The 26,425-nt window shown below is 35.8% G+C and overlaps 1 protein-coding gene across 2 annotated transcripts in view; it reads right to left on the minus strand.

Annotated features, from left to right (window-relative positions):
- The window catches only part of LOC149804003 (cadherin EGF LAG seven-pass G-type receptor 1-like), a 150,336-nt gene that overhangs the window by 13,723 nt on the left and 110,188 nt on the right, over window positions 1–26,425 (minus strand). For both annotated transcript variants that reach the window (XM_089953858.1, XM_089953859.1), the window contains exons 22-33: window positions 25,061–25,187; window positions 23,582–23,788; window positions 23,006–23,159; window positions 20,881–20,956; window positions 18,376–18,442; window positions 17,750–17,829; window positions 17,305–17,473; window positions 16,146–16,241; window positions 13,450–13,705; window positions 7,318–7,485; window positions 6,808–6,861; window positions 613–813 (exon numbers count right to left, since the gene is read on the minus strand). In XM_089953858.1, coding sequence (XP_089809984.1) covers window positions 613–813; window positions 6,808–6,861; window positions 7,318–7,485; window positions 13,450–13,705; window positions 16,146–16,241; window positions 17,305–17,473; window positions 17,750–17,829; window positions 18,376–18,442; window positions 20,881–20,956; window positions 23,006–23,159; window positions 23,582–23,788; window positions 25,061–25,187 — 1,655 coding nt within the window. The remainder of the gene's footprint in view (window positions 1–612; window positions 814–6,807; window positions 6,862–7,317; window positions 7,486–13,449; window positions 13,706–16,145; window positions 16,242–17,304; window positions 17,474–17,749; window positions 17,830–18,375; window positions 18,443–20,880; window positions 20,957–23,005; window positions 23,160–23,581; window positions 23,789–25,060; window positions 25,188–26,425) is intronic.

Here is a 26,425-nt window from a genome sequence, read left to right on the forward strand (position 1 = left end):
CAAAGTGGCTTTGCATACTCAATGAAACTGTACAGCAAACTACAGATACAATGAAACTGTACAGCAAAGTACAGATACAATGAAAATAATCTGCTGAAAGTTTAACTAGAATAGTTCTTTAATGTATAGTGATTGTCAACAGAACTGTGTATGTGCAACCACTGTCAACAGAACTGTGCATGTGTAATCTAATCACTGTCAACAGAACTGTATATGTGTAATCTAATCACTGAAACACTACTATCAGCAGAACTGTGCATGTTTAATCTAATCACTGAAACATTACTGTCAACAGACCTGGCTGTGTGTAAGTGTAAATGTCGATATAACTGTGTAAGTGTAACTGTTAACAGAACTGTGTATGTGTAATTTTCAACAGATCTGTGTAAGTGTAATGCTCAACAGACCTGGCTGTATGTAAATGATTCTAACTACTGAAACACTAAAGGAACATAACATATTTGTATCTTTTTATAATGAAGTCCATTTCATACAATACAATACTAGAAAAGATATTCAATGTTATTTTTCAACACTATTTCATTGTAGTTTTTCAATACTATCTTTTTGTGACATGTGTATAGCCACCTAACGATCCAAAGGATAGTGTACCTATGTACTCTGGTGTCTGCAGTGTGACATCAGGCTGAATACTAGACAAAGTGTTTGGAACACTGGAAATGGTGTTTTGGTCCGACACATGGAAGTCCGAATCACTAGTTTGGAAACTGTTGTTAAACTGAGGATCTCCTGGCCATTGTCCAAGACCATTCTGACCAGGTAGATTGTTGACAGAAGGTTGCTGTGGTGAAGCTGCAAAAAGAGTCAATAAAGCTATGTAATACCATGTTTCCCTAACAAATCAGACTATAGTGTAGGTTATACAATTTTCAACAGCTTTTGCCCAACAAAAATCTTTGCATAGTTAAAGCTGAAGACTCTTTATTACTATTTTGTCCCTGCTTGAAAGATGTTACAATATATACTCCTGTACAAGTTGATCAATATAAATTGACCGCTTTGCTGAAATATTTCTACCACCCTTTTACCTGCCAGTGTAATTTATATATCAATTTAATTACCATGTACATTAGCTTACAGTTTACAATTTTCTTCCTAAAATACCTGGCCTTGTATAGTGATAGCATGTTAAGTTGTATGGTTGAGTGCATTTAGTATAGTTGTTCGATCTTAGATGGTTGAGTGGCAATCAATACAGTTGTTCAATCTTACAAGTTGAGTGGCATTCAGTACAGTTATTCAATCTTACATGGCTGAGTGGCATTCAACACTTTTGTTCAATCTGTATTTCTGTAATGCAAACTCAGACTGAACTATTAATGTGGTTACACTGATGCTGACTCATCATAGGCATTGGATAAAATTTGAATAAATTAAATTTCATTACACTGTATAGCTAAATTGTATTAAGAATGTAAATGTGGAGATATATCAATGGAAATAACTTGTATAACATGGTGTATGAATATGTCTTAGCCTGATTGCCTCATGTATCCCTACACCATAGACAACTAGTTCTTTCCATCAACTCAAAGAAAGCACATATGTAGTTTATGTCTATATTAAGCTTTTGAAAAAAATGAAAACTGAATTGCTGGACTCATAATCCATGAATTGCAAGTTTGATACCCACCCAGGCAAGCCCAGGATGTCTGCCCTGTTATGCCCCTTGGAAAGTCACTTACCTTCAATTTTATCAGCATGAAGTAGCAACAATGTACTCCAATTCCCATCAGAATCAATGAACCAGAATTTTTATTCAAAACAGGCATCATTATTAAACCAAACCAATTCCTTAATCTATGTTTCTCATCAGTGAATTCCAAACATCGGTACAAAACATTTCTGTCAGCATCTTTTCTACTCCCAAGGTGTACATATGAATGATGCAAGGTATATATGTGAGTGGTGTGAGGAATACATGTGACTGATATGTTGTTGTTGTTCTAGGGTTTAATGCCATTTTTCAGCACAAGATAGGCTATACATGGCAGCCAGTATAACTGGTGGAGGAAGAACCCTGGAAAACCTAGGGAAGAACCACTGACCCACGAGAAGCTACTGGCAGGTTTTCCCATGTACCCATGCTAGCCGAGCCTTGAACTCGAACCCACGCAGACAGGTGAGATGGCAGTGATCCGGAACGGTGAGCGCTTCAGACCACTCGGCCACTCGGGACCCCCGTGACTGATGTGAGGTGTGGATGCGAATGATGAGGTGTATATGTGAATGATGAGGTGTATATGTGAATGATGAGGTGCATATGTGAATGATATGAAGTGTATATGTGACTGATATGAGGCATGTATGTGAATGAAGTGTGTATGTGACTGATATGAAGCATGTATGTGACTGATGATGTGTATATGTGACTAATGAGGCATGTATGTGATTGATATGAGGTGCTGTATGTGAATATGAGGTGTACATGTGACTGATATGATGTGTACATATGAATGATACAAGATGTATATGTGAATGGTATAGGGTATACATGTGACTTATATGAGGTGTACATATGACTGATATGAGGTATGTGAATGACATGACGTGTACAAGTGACTGATATGAGGTGTATATGCGAATGATGAGGTGTACATGTGACTGATATGAGGTCCATATGTGAATGATGAGGTATATAAGTGACTTATTTGAAGTGTATATGTGGATGATGAGGTGTACATGTGACTGATATGAGGTCCATATGTAAATGATATGAGGTGTGTTGTTATTGTTGTTGTTGTAGGGTTTAACGCCATTTTTCAGCACACTGTAGGCTATACATGGCGACCAGTATTAATTGTGGAGGGAAAACCCCGGAAAGAACCACTGACCAATGAAAAGCTACTGGCAAGCTTTCTCACATACCCACTGGCTGAATCCGAGACTCAAACCCACGAAGATAGAGGTGAGATGGCAGTGATCCGTAACGGAGAACGCTTTAGACCACTCAGCCACTCGGGGCCCGATATGAGGTGTGTGTGTGACTGATGAGATGTACATGTGAATTATATGAGGTGTGTATGTGAATGATATGAGGTGTACATACAAATGATACATGTACATGTGATTGATATGAGGTGTATGTGACTGACACGAGGTGTACATCTGAATGATATGAGGTGTACATGTGACTGATATGAGGTGTGGATGTGATTGATGAGGTGTACATATAAATGATACATGTACATGTGATTGATATGAGGTGTATGTGATTGATATGAGGTGTATGTAACTGATACAAGGTGTACATCTGAATGATATGAGGTGTATATGTGAATGGTATGAGGAGTATATGTGACTGATATGAGGAGTATATGTGACTTATATTAGGTATGTGAGTGATATGAGGTGTATATGTGAATGATACGATGTGTACATGTGACTGATATGAGGTGTATATGTGACTGATATTAGGTGTGGATGTCACTGATATGAGGTGTATGTGAATGATATGAGGTGTACATACAAATGATACATGTACATGTGATTGATACGAGGTGTATGTAACTGATATGAGGTGTACATCTGAATGATATGAGGTGTATATGTGACTGATATGAGGTGTGGATGTCACTGATATGAGGTGTATGTGAATGATGCGAGGTGTACATCTGAATTATATGAGGTGTATATGTGAATAGTATGAGGAGTATATGTGACTGATATTAGGTATGTAAGTGATATGAGGTGTATATGTGAACGATACAATGTGTACATGTGACTGATATGAGGTGTACATCTGAATGATATGAGGTGTATATGTGAATGATATGAGGTGTATATGTGAATGATATGAGGTGTATATGTGAATGATATGAGGTGTATATGTGAATGATATGTGGTTTATAAGATTGATATGAGATGCATAAATGAATGATACAAGATATCAGGAGGTGTATATATTACTGAAAAGGAAGGAATGAAAACTGAAAACAACAGCTAACGTGATCACCTTTTCCAGAATGTTTTAAGTACTTTGTTTTGTGATTATTACCAGCATTGACTATAGTACATTGTTGTTTTTTTACCATGACCATCATTGACTATAGTGCTTTGTTTTTTGACCATGACCAGCATTGACTATAGTACTTTGTTTTGTGACCATGACCAGCATTGACTATAGTACTTTGTTTTGTGACCATGACCAGGAATGACTATAGTACATTGTTTTGTGACTATTACCAGCATGGACTATAGTACTTTGTTTTTTACTATGACCAGCATGGACTATAGTACTTTATTTTGTGACTATTACCAGTATTGACTATATTACTTTGTTTTGTGACTATTACCATCATTGAATATAGTCCTTTGTTTTGTGACTATTACCAGCATTGAATATAGTACTTTCTTTTGTGACTATGACCAGCATTGAATATAGTACTTTCTTTTGTGACTATGACCAGCATTGAATATAGTCCTTTGTTTTGTGACTATGACCAGCACTGACTATAGTACTTTGTTTTGTGACTATGACCATCAATGACTATAGTACTTTGTTGTGTGACTATAACCAGGAATGACTACAGTACTTTGTTTTGTGACCATGACCAGCATTGACTATAGTACTTTGTTTTGTGACCATGACCAGGAATGACTATAGTACATTGTTTTGTGACCATGACCAGCACTGACTATAGTACTTTGTTTTGTGACCATGACCAGGAATGACTATAGTACATTGTTTTGTGACTATGACCAGCATGGACTATAGTACTTTGTTTTGTGACCATGACCAGGAATGACTATAGTACATTGTTTTGTGACTATGACCAGCATGGACTATAGTACTTTGTTTTGTGACTATGACCAGCAATGACTATAGTACTTTGTTTTGCGACTATGACCAGCATTGAATATAGACCTTTGTTTTGTGACTATGACCAGCAATGACTATAGTACTTTGTTTTGTGACTATTACCAGCATTGAATAAAGTCCTTTGTTTTGTGACTATGACCAGCACTGACTATAGTCCTTTGTTTTGTGACTATGACCATCAATGACTATAGTACTTTGTTTTGTGACTATTACCAGCATTGAATATAGTCCTTTGTTTTGTGACTATGACCAGCACTGACTATAGTACTTTGTTTTGTGACTATTACCAGCATTGACTATAGTATTTTTTTTGTGACTATTGCCAGATTTGACTATAGTACTTTGTTTTGTGACTATTGCCAGCTTTGAAGATTTGAAAAGCATCAGCAATTAATAGTGCTAGATGCAAAATATTTTCATTTTGACAACCTTCTGGTTGTAAGACGTGTAATCAATATTTTAAGAATCACACAATCTGTAGAAGTTGAATGGGCAAGTAAAATGGGAATCACACAATCTGTAGAAGTTGAATGGGAAAGTAAAATGGGAATCACACAATCTGTAGAAGTTGAATGGGCAAGTAAAATGGGAATCACACAATCTGTAGAGAATGGATGGGCAAGTAAAATGGGAATCACACAATCTGTAGACGCTGGATGGGCAAGTAAAAATGGGAATCACACAATCTGTAGCAAGTCGGATGGGCAAGTCGTATGTCTTGCCATTGTACACACCAGCTCTCAAAATCAAACCTGGAATCAGTGGTGTAAAACAATTGTTACTAATATTATTACCTTTACAATTACCCTATGATAGATGTCTACAATTATTACCTTTACAATTACCCTATGATAGATGTCTACAATTATTACCATTACAACTACCCATCATATCAGTGTCTACAAATTTTGTTACATTTACAATTATCCTACCATACATCTGTCTACAATTATTGCCTTTACAATTGCCTTGAAATGTTTCTACAACTATTACATTTACAATTACCCTGAAATGTGTCTACAATTATTATCTTTACAACTACTGTATATGTGTCTACAATTTTCACTTTTACAATTACTGTATCATATCTGTGTCAACAAATATTACCTTTACAACCCTGTCTTAACAGTGTCCACAACTGTTGCCATTACGATTACTCTATCATATATGTATCTACAAATTATTACCTTTACAATTAACCTGTCGTATGAACCTACAATTACCTTATGATATGTACCTACAATTACCTTTACAATTACTGTCATATCTGTTTCTACAAATATTACATTTACAATAACTGTCATATCTGTGTCTACAATTATTACCTTTACAATTACTGTCATACTGGTGTCTACAATTACCTTTACAATTACTGTAGTATCTGTGTCTACAATTATTACCTTTACAACTACTGTTACATCTTTGTCTACATGTATTACCTCTACAATTACTGTCATATCCACATCCATGACTACAATTACTGTGTACGTGTGTGTGATTTGGATTTTTAACGTAAAACTTTTTCAGTCATATCGCAACAATGTCTGCAGTGTTACACGTAGCATGATGTCCCACCCAGTCACATTATCCTGACACGAGGCTGAACAGTCCTAACACTAACCTCTTAATGCTGAGCACCAAGTGAGGCAGCTGTTAGTACCATTTTCATATGTCTTTGGTATGAATCAGCCAGGGATCGAACCCACGACCTCCCACTTCCGAGGCGGACGTTCTAACCACTAGGCCACCGGAGCCATCAGACTTTAATTAGAATTTTATTAATTAGGTCTTTGGTATGACTCGGTCGGGGATCGAACCCATGACCTCCTGCATCCAATGCAGATGCTCTAACCACTAGGCCACCAGAGCAGTCACTACAATTACTAACGTTAGAATTTACTGTCATATCTGTGTCTACATTTACTGCTTTACAATTACCCTGTCATATCTGTGTCTACAATTACCTATAGATGCTTCTTGTTCTCTCTTTTTCTGCCTAGCTTGTTCTTTTGCCTCTTCTGCAATGGAAATATGGCATCAAATATTTAGGTGTCTTGCATTTGAACAACAAGCTGAAGAGAAGTGCTGAAAAAGTGGTTTGTCAGTAAAACAATTACATTACACAAACTTCCTAGACTAACAAAACTATTTTTAATGTATTTCTTTCACCACTTGTGCTATGCTATGCTAGTAGACATGCACACAAAAAACAATCTGGTACAGTGAATGAAAATGGACAGTAGTTATACTCAAAGTTAAAAAAAATTAACAGCCTAAGTACAAAATATGATGATTTAGAAAAGTAAATCTTAGGTAATTATTTCCTTTGCTATATTTCAACTGTTATATTTTTTCCACATCTTTAAAAATAAAATCTGGTATCTGGCTTTAAACCATTAAATATTTTACCACACATCAATTCAATAATAAAATTACACCCATAACTGATGATATCAAAGGTGAAAGATCTATACCTATTTTCTTATTTTTTGGAAGCTGCTTTTCCCAGTTTGGTCCAATATCAAATTCATCATCTTCATCCGATGAATGACTGGATGCCAGGTCAAGACTAGCTCTGCCAATGGACACCTCGCTATCTGAGTCTGAGTCATTTCCTGTTTTACGATTTTCTCCCACTACATCTGAAATTTACAAGAGTTTGTTTTCATCATGATCTCTGATTAGCATGAAAAATATCACAACTGTTGACTAATTATGGAAATTTTCAATGATATTCAAGTCATACTTCTACAAAACCACACAAACAACTCCAATAAACCATAACCAAATAGTAAAGTATCCTGGGAAAACATCCAAAAATGACTTGATTTAGCTCCCAACACGATGCCTCTTTCTGGTGGTAAACCCCCATTATTCTTTTGTAAAAAGGGTCAATTATTTACTACTGAATAATAAAAACATGTAGTCCTTAATTATAAGGCAACTCAGTATAAGGCATTCCCTCATATAACTGATATTATCACAGATCATACAACAGCACATGTATTATATGTTATTATATACTGAATATATACATCATAATAGCACAGTCCATCAGCTGGACCGCTCAGGTGGCCTAATGGTTAGAGCGTCCGCCACAGATGCAGGAGGTCGTGGGTTCGATCCTTGGATAAGTCATACCAAAAAATTACAAAAATGGTAAAAACAACTACCTCGCTTGGCACTCAGCATTAAGAGTTAGCATTAGGACTGGTCGGCCTGGTGTCAGGATAATGTGACTGGGTGGAACATCATGTTACATGCCTGCGACATGATGTCCCAGTGCTGGGCATCACTATAAACTGCCACACTGCAGACAATAGCAATATGACTGACATTTATTTAAAGCTACATTAAAAATCCAAATCACACATGTACACTCAGTTCCAAACTAGATGGAGGTCCACTGTTCCTTGCCAGTTCTCTCAACTCAATGTGACATTTTTATATTTCATGTTCTTTTCCAAATACAACGAAGAATCTAAATATTTCTTTTGATAATGCTGTATACGCTGGTTGAAATTTTGTAATATGCTGTTGATTCATCCACATTTTCAATTTTTTGGATGACACCTCAATGTAAACCTTGATCATGAACAGTGCTAGTGTGAGGGAGTTCCGTATGTGTATGGACACTGCACATTATGTATGGATGCTGCACATCATGTATGGACACACTGCACATTATGTATGGACATTGCATGTTATGTATGGACACACTGCACATTATGTACGGACATTGCATGTTATGCATGGACACTCTGCACATTATGTATGGACACACTGCACATTATGTATGGACAGTGCATGTTATGTATGGATGCTGCATGTTATGTACGGACACACTGCACATTATGTATGGACACTGCATGTTATGTATGGACACACTACACATTATGTATGGACACTGCATGTTATGTATGGATGCTGCATATTATGTATGGACACACTGCACATTATGTATGAACACTGCATGTTATGTATGCACACTGCACATTATAATAGTAATAATGAGGACTTTGTATAGCGCCTAATCTTTAGAAGCTCTAAGCGCTTTACAACTTTAGACAACACATATAAGATAAGAAACATAATAATATTATTACAAAAACAAACAACATGAAATTAGAAAAACATTTTAAAAAATAAAAAACATGCTGAGAATATTTCAGGTAGGAAACATTAGGTCTTTAAGTTTGCTCTTGCTGTCGAAATAAGTGAGTTTTGAGAGCCCTCTTGAATGTGATCACTGTGTCTGTGTCTAAGTTCAGTGGGCAATTCATTCCACGTTGCTGGGCCCTGGTATGCAAAAGAATGCTGTCCATATGACTTTGTCTTCATACTTGGAATAATGAGCATATGATTGTCAGAAGAGGAGCATAAGTATCTTGCTGGTGTCTACACATGGGTGAGGTCAGATAGGTATGTTGGACAAGAGTCCGACAGTGAAATGTAGCACAGAGAACAAATTTTGTGTTTGATTCTGGATCAAATGGATAGCCAGTGTAGGGTACAGAGCAGTGGGGAGGTGTGCTCTGATCGTGGTACTCTAAGTATGATCCGAGCAGCTGTGTTTTGAACTTTCTGAAGTTTCTGGAGTAGATATAGAGATGAACCAGACAGAATTGAGTTACAATAGTCCAGTCTTGAAAGTACTAATGAACACACAAGTGTTTTAGTGGCATCAACTGAAAGATATTTGCGAATTGAGCTGAAGATATGCAGCCTTGCATATGTTCATGACATGTTGTTGCAATGTGAGAGAACTGTCCAGAGTAACACCTAGGTTTCGTACTGATTGTGTGAATTTAATGTTGGCGTTGCTGATATTTATTGTTTGAGGTAAAGGTTGTGAATGAGAAAGTCTTTGTATTGTGATCAGAATGGCCTCAGTTTTATCATCATTCATCTGCAGCTTGTTACAAGTCATCCATGATTTCACATCAGAAATGAACCTCTCTACACCTTGGATGGTAGCATCAACTTCAGTTGGGTGGCTAGTTTTGTATATTTGCGTGTCATCAGTGTACAATTGATGAGACACTGGATGATGATCTATGACACTTGAGAGCGACTGAGTGTACAGAATGAAGAGAACAGGTCCAAGAACAGACCCCTGTGGAACACCACAACATAGACCAACTGGGTTGGAGTGTATTCCATTTGCAGATACAATTTGTGTCCTGTTGACCAAGTAGGACTTGAACCACAGTAAGGCTGTATCATGAATGCCAAATACATGCTGGAGACGGTAAGTAATATAACATGGTCTATTGTGTCAAATGCTGCATGCTGCAGACAAATCAAGGAGGGTGAGGACTGTAATCTTTCCACTATCCAATGCAGAGAGAATGTCATTAACTATTTTTAAAAGAGTAGTTTCAGTACTGTGGCAAGGGCAATATGCAGATTGTACATTGCTAAAAAGACTGTTTGAATTTTGATGAGATACAAGCTGGGATAGAACAACCTTTTCTAAGATTTTTGAAATGAATGGGAGATTAGAAACTGAGCGGTAGTTCTTTAAATCATTATGGTCTAGTGTTGGTTTCTTCAGCAGAGGCTTTACAATGGCAGTTTTGAAAAATGATGGGAATTCCCCAGATGAGAGAGAGGTATTAATAACATCAGTTAGTGAAGGCAATACTGGATCTAAGCACTCAAGCAGCAGTGACGTTGGAATTGGATCAAGTTCACATGACTTTGGTGCACTCTTCAACACGATTGTATGTACGAAATCCATAGAGACAGGTTCAAATGCTGCTAATGGTTGCCACTCAAATTCTGTATCCCAACTGTACGGTGATGACGAGTCAATTGAAATTGTGCTGTCAAGCTTATCTCTAATGGTTTGTAGTTTGTCACGGAAAAAATTTGCAAACATGTCCGGAAGGTCGACTGGAGAGAAGGTAGTTGGAAGTGGTGTTGATTTGTTCCTTGACATTAGCTTGCTAGTAATCTCGAAGAGCTCTTTGCAGCTGGAACTTTCCATGATCTTAGTAGTGTAGTGGGCTGATTTCGCTGCATGGACTATATTTGTGACGTTCTTTTTAGCGACTTCATAGATTTGCTTATGAATAGTGAGTCTGGTGGAAAGCCAGAGCCTCTCAGCTTTACAACAGTCTATTTTAGCAGTAAGAAGCTGGTCCCTAACACTGCTATACCATGGAGAATACTTTTTAATTGATACTCTGCACTTGGTAGCTGGGGCATGTTTGTCAAGTAATGAACGCAGACAGTTTTTGAGTTGTTCTGCGGTAGGAGGTAAGCAAGTTGTTGGGTTAGCTTGGATGTCGTGCATTAATTTGGTTCTATTTATCATACGGAGGTTTCTCTTAGTAGCAGATAAAGGTGGAGGGTTAGGGACTGATACGTCAAGATGGCATAAAATGCAGAGGTGATCTGATGCAAGGTCATGGGATACCAGGGAGGCCCGTAGAATGTTATCATCAGGTCTATGAAGAATCCAGTCTAAAATGTGACAATGTTTATGGGTGGGTTGGTTAACTGACTGTTTGAGGTTGAAAACATTAATGGAATCTAGGAGTTTTGATATATTTGAGTTTCCGGGACAGTCAAAGTGAAAGTTGAAATCTCCAAGAACAATTAGGTTGCCACCTATCGAATTTCCATAGTCCAGGAGATTCGGAAACTGCTCCAAAAAGAGACAGTCAGCTAGCTTGTTTTTTCTACTAGGAGGAGGGCGGGATAGGCAGAAAAAATGTAATGACCTTTGCTCCAGTGTGAGTGTGGTTTGGACTAGTTCAAATGATGTATGGTCGAAACTGAATGTTGTGGTGCAGTTCAGACGTTTTATCATGGAGTTCTTTGTGATGACAGCAATTCCACCTCTGCGAGAATTACGGGGGAACGACTTGATGGAGTAACCAGTGGGTGTTAGATCCGCACACCTGAGCTCATCGCCTGATGTTTTTAGCCATGTTTCTGTCAAGAACAATATGTCAACCTTTTCGTCGTTGATAAAATTAACTATTTCTGTGCGTTTTTCTGGTGGTCCTACTGACTGGGCATTGAATAATGCAATGCGCAGAGGTATTTCTTGGATAGTTGACATAAAGGTTGACAAATTAATTAGGATTTGAATTAGGTTATCTAAATTAACGGTCAAATTTTTTTAAAACGGTTGTGTCAAAATAAGGGAGATAACTGGAATTCTTCTTCCTGTTCTACGCCGGCCAGCTTTGAAACGTTTCTTTTTTCGCTTCTGTTTACATTTAGGTAATGATGAATGTAGTCCCAGTTCATTTAGTCTAGAACACAATGTAGTGTGGACAGCCAAGGAGTGAACATTTAAAGCAATTAATGAGGGTCCATCGTAGCATAAATGGGTTGACAGTCGAGTATCATGTGATGGCGGTTTGTTCAAAAACAGTGGAGCAAGACAGCTGAGAAAAAGTCTAATTATTCTCGTTTCCAAAACAAGGAGATGAAGAAACACATACGAATTTAACAGCCAATACATAATGAACACAATAACATAGATGACAACAGGCAACAAGCACAAATATCGTGAAAACGGCACTAAAAAAAGGAACAGCTGCTTCAAGCCGGTTAAGCGAAAGCGGCCATCTTGTTTCATCCTACACACTACACATTATGTATGGACACTGCATGTTATGTATGGACACTGCATGTTATGTATGGATGCTGCATGTTATGTATGGACACACTGCACATTATGTACGGACACACTGCACATTATGGACACTGCATGTTATGTATAGACAATGCACATTATGTATGGACACTGCACATTACGTATGGACACTGCACATTACGTATGGATGCTGCATGTTATGTATGGACATGCTGCACATTATGTATGGACACTGCATGTTATGTATGAACACTGCATGTTATGTATGGATGCTGCATGTTATGTACGGACACACTGCACATTATGTATGGACACACTGCACATTATGTATGGACACGCTGCACATTATGTATGGACACTGCATGTTATGTATGAACACTGCATGTTATGTATGGATGCTGCATGTTATGTACGGACACACTGCACATTATGTATGGACACACTGCACATCATGTATGGACACTGCATGTTATGTATGGATGCTGCATGTTATGTACGGACACACTGCACATTATGTATGGACACACTGCACATTATATATGGACACTGTATGTTATGTATGGACACACTGCACATTATGTATGGACACTGCATGTTATGTATGGACACACTGCACATTATGTATGGACACTGCATGTTATGTATGGACACTGCATGTTATGTATGGACACACTACACATTATGTATGGACATTGCATGTTATGCATGGACACACTGAACATTATGTATGGACACACTACACATTATGTATGGACACTGCATGTTATGTATGAACACACTGCACATTATGTATGGACACAATGCACATTATGTATGGACACTGCATGTTATGTATGGACACTGCATGTTATTTGGTAAAATTTTAGTGCCTTTAACTTTATTTTGTTTCCTCTAATAATGGAGACAAAATTTTACCATTAAGTCTGAAACTTATGAATCTTTTCAACTATCAAAAATGTTTCTACAAATTAACAGAATTTTAACTTACCATCTATCTTATCAACTGGTTGGTCATAACTATAGACAGTGGGAGATAATCCAGATTTCTTGGGGTATTTTGTGGGAAGTGTGCCTGAGGTTGAGGTACTAGTACTGCGGAGGTAGTCTTCGCCTTTATAAAGTCCCCCACTGCTCTTACTGGTGGAATGACTTGTTGTGGAGGTAGTGGAAATCCCAACATTAATGCGTTGAATTCCATTGTCAAAAGAGGAATCGTTCCGATATGCCAGTGCAGATCTATGGGCCTGTAAGCAAAGTGCCATGCATAAATACTAGTATCTTTTAGAAAATTATTTTATAAAAAATGTCATATCATTTGACTAGTTCAATCAAATCAAAATACCTTTTAAAGCTTTCTTAACTTTAGGATGTAAAACAATTGTTTTCTTGTTACCAAGAAATTCATCTTCAGCAAATCTGTATGACAATACTGGCTTAACTACGATAAATAAATGAGAAGCTGACTGGTCTCCATGAGGTGAACTACTCAAATCGATATCGAATGAATGTCAATAATCAAAGTAACACATGTACACTTTCAATTTGTTTAATTCTACTGTTTCAGCCAGGTATAGTGGCTCATCTCTTAAACTATCTAAGGTTAGAATCCCTTTGCATCAGTAAGTTTTATTTCAAAAAACCCCTATCTGAAAGCCACCTGTTAACATGGTCAGCTTACTGCAAATGATTAAAAATATACCCATCACAAGCAGATAATTACTGAGGTTTACAGATGGAAACCTCATTTTTTATTTAAATTCAAATATTACAATCACATTTGTTCCATATAAAATGACAAACTAATAACACAGCTATCTGTGTGTTCCTAAAGCTGTCACTTTGATAACTGCTTGGTGTCAATACTGTTGATAATTATCAAGATGATGACATCTAATAGCTGTCACTTTGATAACTGCTGGGTGTCAATACTGTTGATAATTATCAAGATGACAACATCTAATAGCTGTCACTTTGATACCTGCTGGGTGTCAATAATGTCAGTAATTATCAAGATGACAACATCTAATAGCTGTCACTTTGATAACTGCTGGGTGTCAATACTGTCAATAATTATCAAGATGACGACATCTAATAGCTGAGAAAGAGTATGGTTGAACTCCGGTCAGTAGGACATTTCTTCATCTCAAAGGCAAATTGGCATTGCAGCTGTTTTGGGTTTTCACAAGCTAATTAAATAACAAGGTTATGAAAGGGTACCAGACTATAAACATCTTGTCACATGACAAGTTTATTTCCTTTGTAAACAAAGATCATTTTGTGTAAAAGTTGACAGTGGTATAGTCACCAGTGAAAGAGTAAGTTGTTGTGAAAAGTACAAATGTAGCTGACGAGAGAAAAACTCAGTCTTGGAAGAATATGTGAAAGTAATTTGACTGAATGAAAACTTGTAAAGTTGTATGATTATTCTTGACAATGTTAATATAAAAAAAGATTCAAAGGAAACATTGACCATGATAATGAAAACATTTGCAGTAGCAGAAAAAAATGGAAAGGAGATTGTTCCAGCCAGATGTCTGTACAATGAGTATAATATCAAGTATTTTTTGGAACTCGTTTTGTTCTGAAATTAATGATTATTCTTAATTATATTTTATTACATTAATATATGTTGTTTCCGTGACATACCTGTGATACTGAAATATTTCAAAATTAACTAGTAATAATTAGTTATGCCTTTCTGATGTTATATATAAATGTTACTCAAATCTGTGTAGTCTCCTCCCTAGAAAGACCACCCACACAATAATGTAATTTATTGGCACACAATAATGTGGAGACATACTGCAAGATTAATAATGTAATTTATCGGCACACAATAATGTAATTTATCGGCACACAATAATGTAATTTATCGGCACACAATAATGTAATTTATCGGCACACAATAATGTGGAGACATACTGCAAGATTAATATTAATAATGTAATTTATGGGCACACAGTAATGTGGAGACATGCAAGACAAATACTCTAATTTATGGTCACACAGTAATGTGGAGACATGTAAGATAAATACTCTAATTTATGGGCACACAGTAATGTGGAGACATGCAAGACAAATACTCTAATTTATGGTCACACAATAATGTGGAGACATACTGCAAGATTAATAATGTAATTTGTGGGCACAGTAATATGGAGACATAATATAAAAACTTTAATTTATTGGCACACAATAATGTGGTGACATATTGCAAGATTAATAATGTAATTTGTGGGCACACAATAACGTGGAGACATGTAAGATAAATACTCTAATTTATGGGCACACAGTAATGTGGAAACGTTTAAGATAAATACTCTAATTTATGGGCACACAATAATGTGGAGACATGTAAGATAAATACTCTAATGTATGGGCACACAGTAATGTGGAAACGTTTAAGATAAATACTCTAATTTATGGGCACACAGTAATGTGGAGACATGTAAGATAAATACTCTAATTTATGGGCACACAATAATGTGGAGACATGTAAGATAAATACTCTAATTTATGGTCACACAGCAATGTGGAAACATGTAAGATAAATGCTCTAATTTATGGGCACACAATAATGTGGAGACATGTAAGATAATACTGCAAGATAAAAATAATACTGTAATTTATGGGCACACAATGATGTGGAAACATATTGCAAGAGAAGTGTGGGAGTTTACTTACAGAGTATATGGAGCTCCTTGTTCCTCCCAGTGCATCATCCCGCTCTAGTTTCTTGCCTTGACACCAGAACCACAGTTTCTTCAGTTCAAAACGAATCTGGAAATTGACACAATTGAACAGATGGAGCTAATTTCAAGTGAAATTTATTCAATGGGTTCAATGAGATCTTTGTTTCAGAAGCACTGTTAAGCAAGACTTCATAAAAATGGTGTTCATTTTATAAAGTGCTTTCATCTACATCACAAAACTGACTTTTTTGGGAATAAAAAATCCAACATTACATGGCTTGAAGACAGAATTTTGAAGATCCAAGTGCAAACCTGATATTCTGTGCTGAAATGTTCAAGAAAAAAATATATACAAAACTACTTCCTTTTTTTTTCTAATGGAATCATATATATATAATGAAGACTGAACATTCCTTCAAAGTACTGATCCGAGTCCGAATGGTCATTTTTCACATCATTTTATCTGAGTCTGAATGGTCATATTTCACATTATTTTATCTTCTGTACAATTTTAATCAATAAAAACAATATTCAATTTATGTGCCTGAATTCTGTTTAGAAAACTGCACTCTTATGTAACAATTGCAATTTTTTCTCTCCAGTTATCTAAAAATTGTAATGGCCTATCTAAAAGTTGTAATGGCCTATCTAAAAATTGTAATGGCCTATCTAAAAGTTGTAATGGCCTATCTATAAATTGTAATGGCCTATCTAAAAATTGTAATGGCCTATCATTATTTTTGCATCCAAAAAATCATTACTAAAAAGTGTGTGAATTGCAGATAATTCAGAATGTATGTATTCAACTCTTGAATGAAACCCACTTCTGCCCTTAAAGGTTTATTAGAATTCGATTTCAATGGTCATATCTCAAATTTACCTACACAAATTTAAGCCAGTGAGACAATGATACCTGGACATGTCCTAAATTTATCTTGTTATTTCCAAAAATATAAGCCAGTGAGGAGGTACAAACACCAAGTCTGACTGGACATGTCCTAAATTTACCTTGTTCTTTCCAAGAATGTACACCAGTGATATAAAGATATCAATGTTGTCTATATATGTCTAAATTTACCTTGTTATTTCCAAAAATATAAGCCTGTGAGGTACAGACACCAAGGGGGTGCCTAGACATGTCCTAAATTTACCTTGTTATTTCCAAGAATGTATGCCAGTGAGATACAGACACCAAGGGCACAAGTAAATATGGCATACAGATAGTGTAGAGCTGGAATGTTGTAATTGACAGCTAACAGACCAAACACCCAGGTGATTCCCCACAGCAACAGGACCAGGATGTTGGCCATTAAACCAACCCTGGAAAAGAAAGAACAAAAAAAAGAATAAGAAATTTAATTCCAAGATAAATCTGGTGGTAACATAGTCCACAGAGCTAAAATATATTGATTTTGTTGTGATTTTTGGAAAAACTGCACTGATGTTTTGTCCAAATATTTCTTGAAATGCTGCATATTTTATAATTGAAAAATCTGAATATGTCTTCTTTAAATGTTGCACAATCCTCAAAAGTAACCAGATGTTATGAATAGAACAAGTGTTTAAAAAATATACAGTGTACAGGATGTCTCATACCTCAAGAGTCCAATATCAGACACGCTGATCTTTTCCCTACAGCTTGCCTTAACAGCAATCACAAATGTAAATATGTGGATCTGAAAGAGAGAAAAAAAAAGAACACATTTTTCAATCCTTGACTGAAAAATTTAGGTTGGTAGATGCTTATGAAAACTGAGATAAATCAAATCTATAACTGCAAAAAGATGCTGACAGGCACATTAGAATGTTTTCTTAGAAAGATGTTTCTGTTGTTGTTGTTGTTGTAGGGTTTAATGCCATTTTTCAGCACATGATAGGCCATACACGGTGGCCAGTATTAATGGTGGAGGAAGAACCGGGGAAAACCCCGGAAAGAACCGACCCACGAGAAGCTACTGGCATGTTTCTGTTAGCTAATGACTGCAATAAAAATTATAACAGATATGTACAATGAGATTATTTTCATAGTTTTGCAAAAACTGATATTTTCTTTGTTTTTTATATGTGTGGATTAGGGAATGGGTTACACTATTTCCACAATGGGATCACTTCATTAGGCCTTTACTTTTATTGTTGCAAGGAACCATGAAATCCAAGAAAATTGGTACCCTACCAAAAATAGTAAATTCAGTCTATGATCTGATCAGGAAAAGCCAACTTACAATGACAGCAATCGTGACTGGTCCAGCAAAACTCCAGATAAATTTGTCCTCCATGGAAAGCCAACAGCTGAAATGAAACACACCATAAGTGTCATGCCATTCTATGGTATTATCTGTGTAGAGAGATGCTAACCACTAATATCACAAATGTAAGCATCTGGGATTTTGTAACTTTTTCTGACTGGGATCCAGATTCCAACGAATGTGATCATTTTGCATAGAAAGTTATCTTGGGTTAAATCTGAAATGTTTTCATGCACTGTTAACTCACAAAAATATACAAATGAGAGATCTTTTGAACAATAAAATAATTCAACATCAATGACTTTTTAATGCAGCTTAACAATTTTCAGTCATACTGCAAGGATGTCTGCAGTATGAGTTTATAATGACGTTTATAATGACATCTAGCACTGGGGCATCACCAGTCCAAACATTAACCTCTTAATGCTAAGCATCACGCAAGGCAGCTGCTAGTACCATTTTTATAAGTCTTTGGTATGACTCGACTGGGGTTTGAACCCATGACCTCTCACATCCAAGGTAGACGCTCTAATCAGTAGGCCACCAGACAGTCCAATTCTGGAGTAAGCCATTGCATTGAAATCATTAGCAGGAATGATAGCCATTTACCCTGTTCTGTTGGTACAATAAGTGACAAGATCTGGTGCAATATGGTTCTTTACTGTTCACAATTTGACCCATGTTGAATGTAATATAACAATTACTGCCCTCAGCTGAGGTTAACATGAAGTTTTGAACACCATTAAACATCACGAGGTCAGTAATATAACTGGATTATTTTATCAAAACAAAGCAGTAAACATGATTTAAAGCAAAATTGTATGATTAAACTTTGAGAAAATGCCATTTCAACTTTATGATGCCATATTTCAACTTTATGATGCCATTTCAACTTTATCATGCCATTTCAACTTATCATGCCATTTCAACTTTATCATGCCATTTCAACTTTATGATGTCATGAAGATTTGTTAAAATGTCATTACTGTGCAATATCATGAAATGTGGAAAATTGCACAACATCCCATCAGTCATTAAAAGTCTCATGGAAATCACATAAAGAAAGCAAACACATGTACTTGGAATTGTGTAATAAAGCAAACACAGATTTAGCATGCTACAAATTTAAATTAAAAAATTAGCAATAAGAAATAGATTTGTGAAAAATAAACGTTAAAAATGTATTTTAACAAATACTGAAAAATTCATATAATTGTCTAAAAATCTTATCAGGACAAGCACATATGAACCCAATAGCATTTGCTTTAATTCTGTGGAGGGAGGGGTTAATACCATTTTTCAGCACATTACAGGCTATGCATTGCAGCCTGTATATCTGGTGATGGAAGAACCCAGGAAGACCCATGGAAGAACCACTGACCCATGGGAAGCTACTCGCAAGCTTTCTCACATACCCACACTGATCAAGTCATGACTCAAACTCGTACAGTCAGAGGAGTGATGTGTGAGTGATCTGCAATGGTGAGCACTGTAGACCACTTTCCCATCTGGGGCCCCAAACACAAATAGGCCAATCAAATTTCAATTGTCTAAACAAAATGCTGTTCACTTAATTGAGCTAATAATGTTTTTGTCCAAAACATCAGCAAAGTAAAACAATATGCAAAAAATGTAACAATTACCAAAAATCTAAAAAGGTCATCAACATATGGATATACCAACTAAATTGTATTCATTTTCTTTGCATGGTGTTTGCATGGTATTGCTTGGGATGGATATAAAAATGCCTACTAAATTGTATTTATTTTCTTTGCATGGTGTTTGCATGGTATTGCTTGGGATGGATATACAAATGCCTACTAAACTGTATTTTCTTTGCATGGTGTTTGCATGGTATTGCTTGGGATGGATATAAAAATGCCTACTAAATTGTATTTAATTTCTTTGTATGGTGTTTGCATGGTACTGCTTGGGATGGATATAAAAATGCCTACTAAATTGTATTTATTTTCTTTGCATGGTGTTTGCATGGTACTGCTTGGGATGGATATAAAAATGCCTACTAAATTGTATTTATTTTCTTTGCATGGTGTTTGCATGGTATTGCTTGGGATGGATATAAAAATGCCTACTAAATTGTATTTATTTTCTTTGCATGGTGTTTGCATGGTATTGCTTGGGATGAATAGATGAAATCAAGATGCACCTGCTTCATGCAGTGAGAACATTAAGAAAACTTCATTAATGCACAAATGCAACAGTTTAAAATTTTATATAGGTTACTGACAAAAGATTAATGATTGTAATATCCCTGAACTGATTAATACCTCTCAGTCCATGGCTCTTTTCTTTAAATGTCTTATGAAAATGACATTTTTACACATTTCTATAATAATAATCACTTTGATACTTTCCCAGATTCACAATTTTCCTCCATACTCAAACAAAAATGTCAACTTTGTCTCTCTGATGGAAATATGTTTAACAATTAGGCCCAATGTTGGAGACCTATCTACTTACAATGGCTTGTTTGTGTCACTTTTGTAGCTGTCTGTGCTCAGTCCCACTGCCAAGCTGACTATAATACCAGGAATCACTACATGAAGAAATTTAGAGTTATTAAAAAATACAAATCATGTATATAAATCACAGTTTTACTAAGACTTATCACCATACATATACAATACTCTGAAATTTGATATTAGATATTCAGACAGAACTACTTTTAAAGCAGAAAGAGTGTGTGTGTATGTGCAGGGATCGTCCTGGGCTTCGCCAATGTCGCAAATTGCGATTTTTTTCCTTATTGGCGACAAAAATATCCCATCTGGCGATTTTTTTGGCGACAGACTTTTTGGTTATTTAATTTGTACATACAATCATGGATTTGGACTGGATAAATTATAAGGGAGAACGAAAGGAAGCCACACACTTGACTAAGCAATGCATAGGAATCTATCTGTTACACAAACAATCTTTAATCGTCCTTTGTTCGTATTGACAACCCCATCTTTACAGTGCATTGTTGCATCATAATCTGCTTATGCTGACATCTGGGGAGAGTACTGTATGCTGTGATACAGTCAATCATGCTACCGAACTATACCTACGACTGTCCGTCTTCTGAAGACGCGAATAGAACAGATACAATTAATTGAATGGCCAATCCTTCCGTTTTTTTTTTTTTTACATATACCAATACAATTGTTTTGCTGAACCTTCATAGAAAACTGATAACCTTTGAAGTACCGACTACTGCATATAAATACAAAGCAAATGCAAAAAATCTCAATCACAATTATATCTGTCGACAGTGCAGCATTTTACTCATTGATCTTTTCCTTTTGCCATGTTACGGCTGCAGAGACTTAAACTCCGCAACAAGAAATAACAAAAAAACAAAACAACAAGTTTTGCATAATTAATAATAATTATTTATTTCTCAAAATACGGGAGTGAAAGAATCCCTAAATTGGGTGTGAATTTATGCTTATATATACGGTACAATATTGCCAGGTGTTGACTCGTGCAAGTTTCATTCGTGGGAATGGTGATCCTATTTTGCTTGTCTTGAAAATTTATACAGCATTCAGTGATCATTCTTGGGATTTAGGAAGCAATTCACTACAAGCTTTGTGAAGCTAGCCATGGGGGGGGGGGGACCTGCTGATAGACTACTGGTGTCACCTGTCAGCACTGTGGACTGTGAACGTGGATTCAGTAAGATGAACCTCATAAAAACTGACATCAGAAATAAACTCTGCATCTCATCTCGAGAATTTCATGAGAATCAGCATGTACAGATGTGAAAAATTAGACTTTGAAACTGCATTCAACAAGTGGGCAGCCCTAAGATCGCAACGGATCTTCATGTAACACTTTGCAACATTTTGTTAATGCTTGTTGTAATTAGAGTATTAACTAACCCATCTTTTGTAATTTTCATTGCCTGTTACATTAAAAGACTAAATTAACACTTGGAAAAATGTACACTACTTGTTCTGGCGACACTTTTTGAAAATTGGCGACAAAATATTGAGGTTGGCGATTTTTTTGGCGACAGCTTTTTAAAAGCCAGGACCATCCCTGATGTGTTTTGAATTTTTAACATAGCTTTACAAAAATTTCATTTATATTGCTATGTCTGCAGTGTGGCAGTTTATAATGATGCCTATCACTGGGGTATCATGCCAGACATGTTGCATCATGTCCCACTCTGTCACATTATCCTGACACCAGGCCAACCAGTCGTAACACTAACCTCTTAACGCTGAGCATCTAGCGAGGCAGCTGTTAGTACCATATTTAAAAGTCTTTGGTACGACTCGGCCAGGGTTCAAACCAGCAACCTCCCAAGGAGGACACTCAAACCACTTGGCCACTGGAGTGGTAAAGCAGGCAACACATAATTGTCTGTAGACTAGGATTATAAATTTTGCATTTTAAAAATGATTTTTCCAAATTTGTAAATTCTTCAAATATTGATCTGATTTTGAATACATTTTAATGCCTTGATAAGTACACCGATTCAGCCCATTAAAATGGCATGTAGGAAACGACACTTTTAGCTTACTGCAAATAATCAGATCCCCCAGATTAATGAAATTTAACCCAATAACAGTCAAAATAATCTAAATATTCTTACCATATCCTATGAGATAGTAGAATTTCATTGACCCCTGATTTATATCCCGTACTTCTGTCAGCATGCGATACAAGTGCAAAATGTCCACAAATAGCCATGAAAACCCAGCCATGTAGAAATAATGCAAGGCGATGGCAATCAGACGGCAGAACAGCTGCAAAGATAAAATAATTCAAAACCTTACAATTCTCTTAACTGAAAACAACTGCTGATACTAACTATTGTTTTGAAGACCATAATAGCGTTTTTCTTCATACATATAACATTTTTCTGTTTCAGAGCTCTAGAAAGGATTTTAATTTTTGCCTAGGAAATAATTTGGCCTTTTATAATTTCAATACAAAATTTTGTGAGCACCACCTTAAAATACTTGCCATGCCTTTCCATCATCATCAAGTCCTATCCTTTCATACCAGCGCTTGGCAAGAGAGACTAGAAAACTACATCTTATTCTTTTAATCTGAATGATATTAATCTTTAAAAAACAGTTATCCAATTACAGGTTTTTTTTTTTTAACACAAGGCAAAAATGTTACGGTCTTGGAGATGAACTATTATTAATACCAAATTTCTCACCTCCGTTTCAGTTTTGTTGACACCAATGAGGAAGGCTAGCTCAGCAACAAATATAACAAAGACAAGGTTGATGTGGATGCTATTTGAGTTGGACTGGATTCGCTTGAAGATGAAGAATATCAGGAAACACAACGCAAGGGACACCATAGAGATGCTAAGAGCAATGTATGTTATCACCTCCAAAGAGATGGCTGCTTCTGCCACATACTGCAAAGGAAATGATTAAATTAATACAGTGATACCTGCTAAAGCAAATTTTCTTTAAATCTTAAAAACACCAATCCAGAACACCATGTTATTCCTAGGATGTTATTCCAACCGTCCATTAAGATTCATGTACTGACAGGCCAGCGTACGATAATAGATTTAAAAACATGTGTATGTCAATGTTGATATGACTTTCCATTTAGTAACAATAACAAAATTGTTATGGCTGCTATGGTGACCATATGGGATGTTAAATTGGCAACATTTTCAATGACTATAATGGACCTGCATATATGCTAATTGGTTGAAAGCAAGTGTATCTCACACAATAACAAATATCTTGAAGGCATAATCTAATTATTAAAAAAAATATAAGTTACTACAATGTGAAATTTCTAAACAATATAAGTAAATATACTAAATCTATGATATCTGCATATATGTACTTGCTAAGTTGATTATATCTGCATATATGTACTTGCTAAGTCTATTATAACTGCATATACAAGTACATGCAATGTCTATAATACCTACATACAAGTACATGCTGAGTCTATTATATCTACATACAAGTACATGCCGAGTCTATTATATCTGCATGCAAGTACATGCTAAGTCTATAATATCTACATACAAGTACATGCTGAGTCTATTATATCTACATACAAGTACATGCAAAGTCTATAATATCTACATACAAGTACATGCAAAGTCTATAATATCTACATACAAGTACATGCTGAGTCTATTATATCTACATACAAGTACATGCCGAGTCTATTATATCTGCATGCAAGTACATGCTAAGTCTATAATATCTACATACAAGTACATGCCGAGTCTATTATATCTGCATGCAAGTACATGCTAAGTCTATAATATCTACATACAAGTACATGCCGAGTCTATTATATCTGCATGCAAGTACATGCTAAGTCTATAATATCTACATACAAGTACATGCTAAGTCTATAATATCTACATACAAGTACATGCTGAGTCTATTATATCTGCATACATGCAATGCATAAAGCCACATCATCAAACAAATATCCTAGAGAAGAAATGAAGAGGGAAAATATAAAAAAACTAATGCCATCTAACTGATTTCTTTTTCTTAAAAAATTTCAACCAACCTTGCCAGTCCAGAAGATTTGTTTAAAATCCACATCTGTAAAAATGTTCAGGTCCAGTTGATAAATTAAGCTTACATAAGAAACGAATACAAATATAACTCAACTATTCTCACATTAAATACATCATGAAACGTACCTCTGTGTCTGCTATGTCCATCAAGATGGCATAACTGGTCATGTGATTGCAGGAACACTCCACAAATTTATCCCCATTGAGTTCATATCTTTTGGTCTCAGAACAGCCTGAAACTGACCACTGGCCGCTGGAAAGAACAGAAAAAATGTGTAGTTAAAAAAATCTGTGATTTTATTTTATATCACAATATTACTATGTTACCCATATCATAATATTTCCACAAGACATGTAATGAAATATGACCTCACAAATGATGACATTACATGATGTAAGGCAGCACAATGTCCGTTTCATCCAAATGACTTGCAAAGCCATTTCAAAACTCTTATGTAGATTCAATGAATAAAATCACCATTTACTGCCACATGATAAAACATTAATTAATTTCATAATTAATTAATTTCTTAATTGATTAATTAATGTCTTAATCAATTAAGAACTTCTAAAATAATTTTATTAAACTTGTTAAATAATGTCAATCATTTGGTTGCCAATGCTTGCAAAACAAAAATAATTTGGACTTGTTTTGTAAATTTCATGGGCAGGAGCATTCATGTGAGATTCTCTGCAAGTTTTTGCATAATGTCAACATCCTCTGCTTTTTTCGTCACAGACCACATCAGTAGCATAACAGTAAATGATATGTTCACCCCATATTTAATAATCCCTTGTGCAAGGTAAGGAATGACTGACCAAAAAGGGTCTCAATTACCTAAATATGCAACATATGGACCCTTAAACTAAACTTATAGTATCTTTTTATTAGACTTTATTGACTTCAGTCTTAGTGACCATAAAACCTCTGATATTTCCACCCATTAATCAAAAACCTTCTTCGTTACTAAAGTGCAAGCCATACACAAAACTTGGTCCTAGTCTGTGATTTAGAACTAATCTTAGTATGTGGAAATACATGGTCTTCTTTCAGTCATAATCACCCTGACCTTTCACCTTTTGACCCCAAAATTGACAAACTTCTTCCTTACTATATATACAAGTTATTTACAAAGTTTGTTAACATTAGATATTGGAGTATACAAGTTTTTGTGCAAAACCTAAATTGGGAACAACAGGACTGACAGACAAGACACAATAGCACAATATGTTCAATGCCCTCAAGTCTATGGTCACCATTATGTTACATCAATGATGTTACAAAGACTCATTGATGTTACAAAGCCTCATTGATGTTACAAAGACTCACTGATGTTACAAAGACTCATTGATGAGTCATCACTAATAGCTATGTCAGTAACAGTCTGAAGCTAATGAAACTGATTGTTCATTATAAATAGGCATCCTTTATAGTAAGGTGTCAAATATAAGCAAGTGTTCTTTATATGAAGGCACCTCTGGGGTCTCATT

This window comes from Sinohyriopsis cumingii, chromosome 3, assembly GCF_028554795.1.
Source record: "Sinohyriopsis cumingii isolate HCF-2022 chromosome 3, ASM2855479v2, whole genome shotgun sequence".
Taxonomy (NCBI): domain Eukaryota; kingdom Metazoa; phylum Mollusca; class Bivalvia; order Unionida; family Unionidae; genus Sinohyriopsis; species Sinohyriopsis cumingii.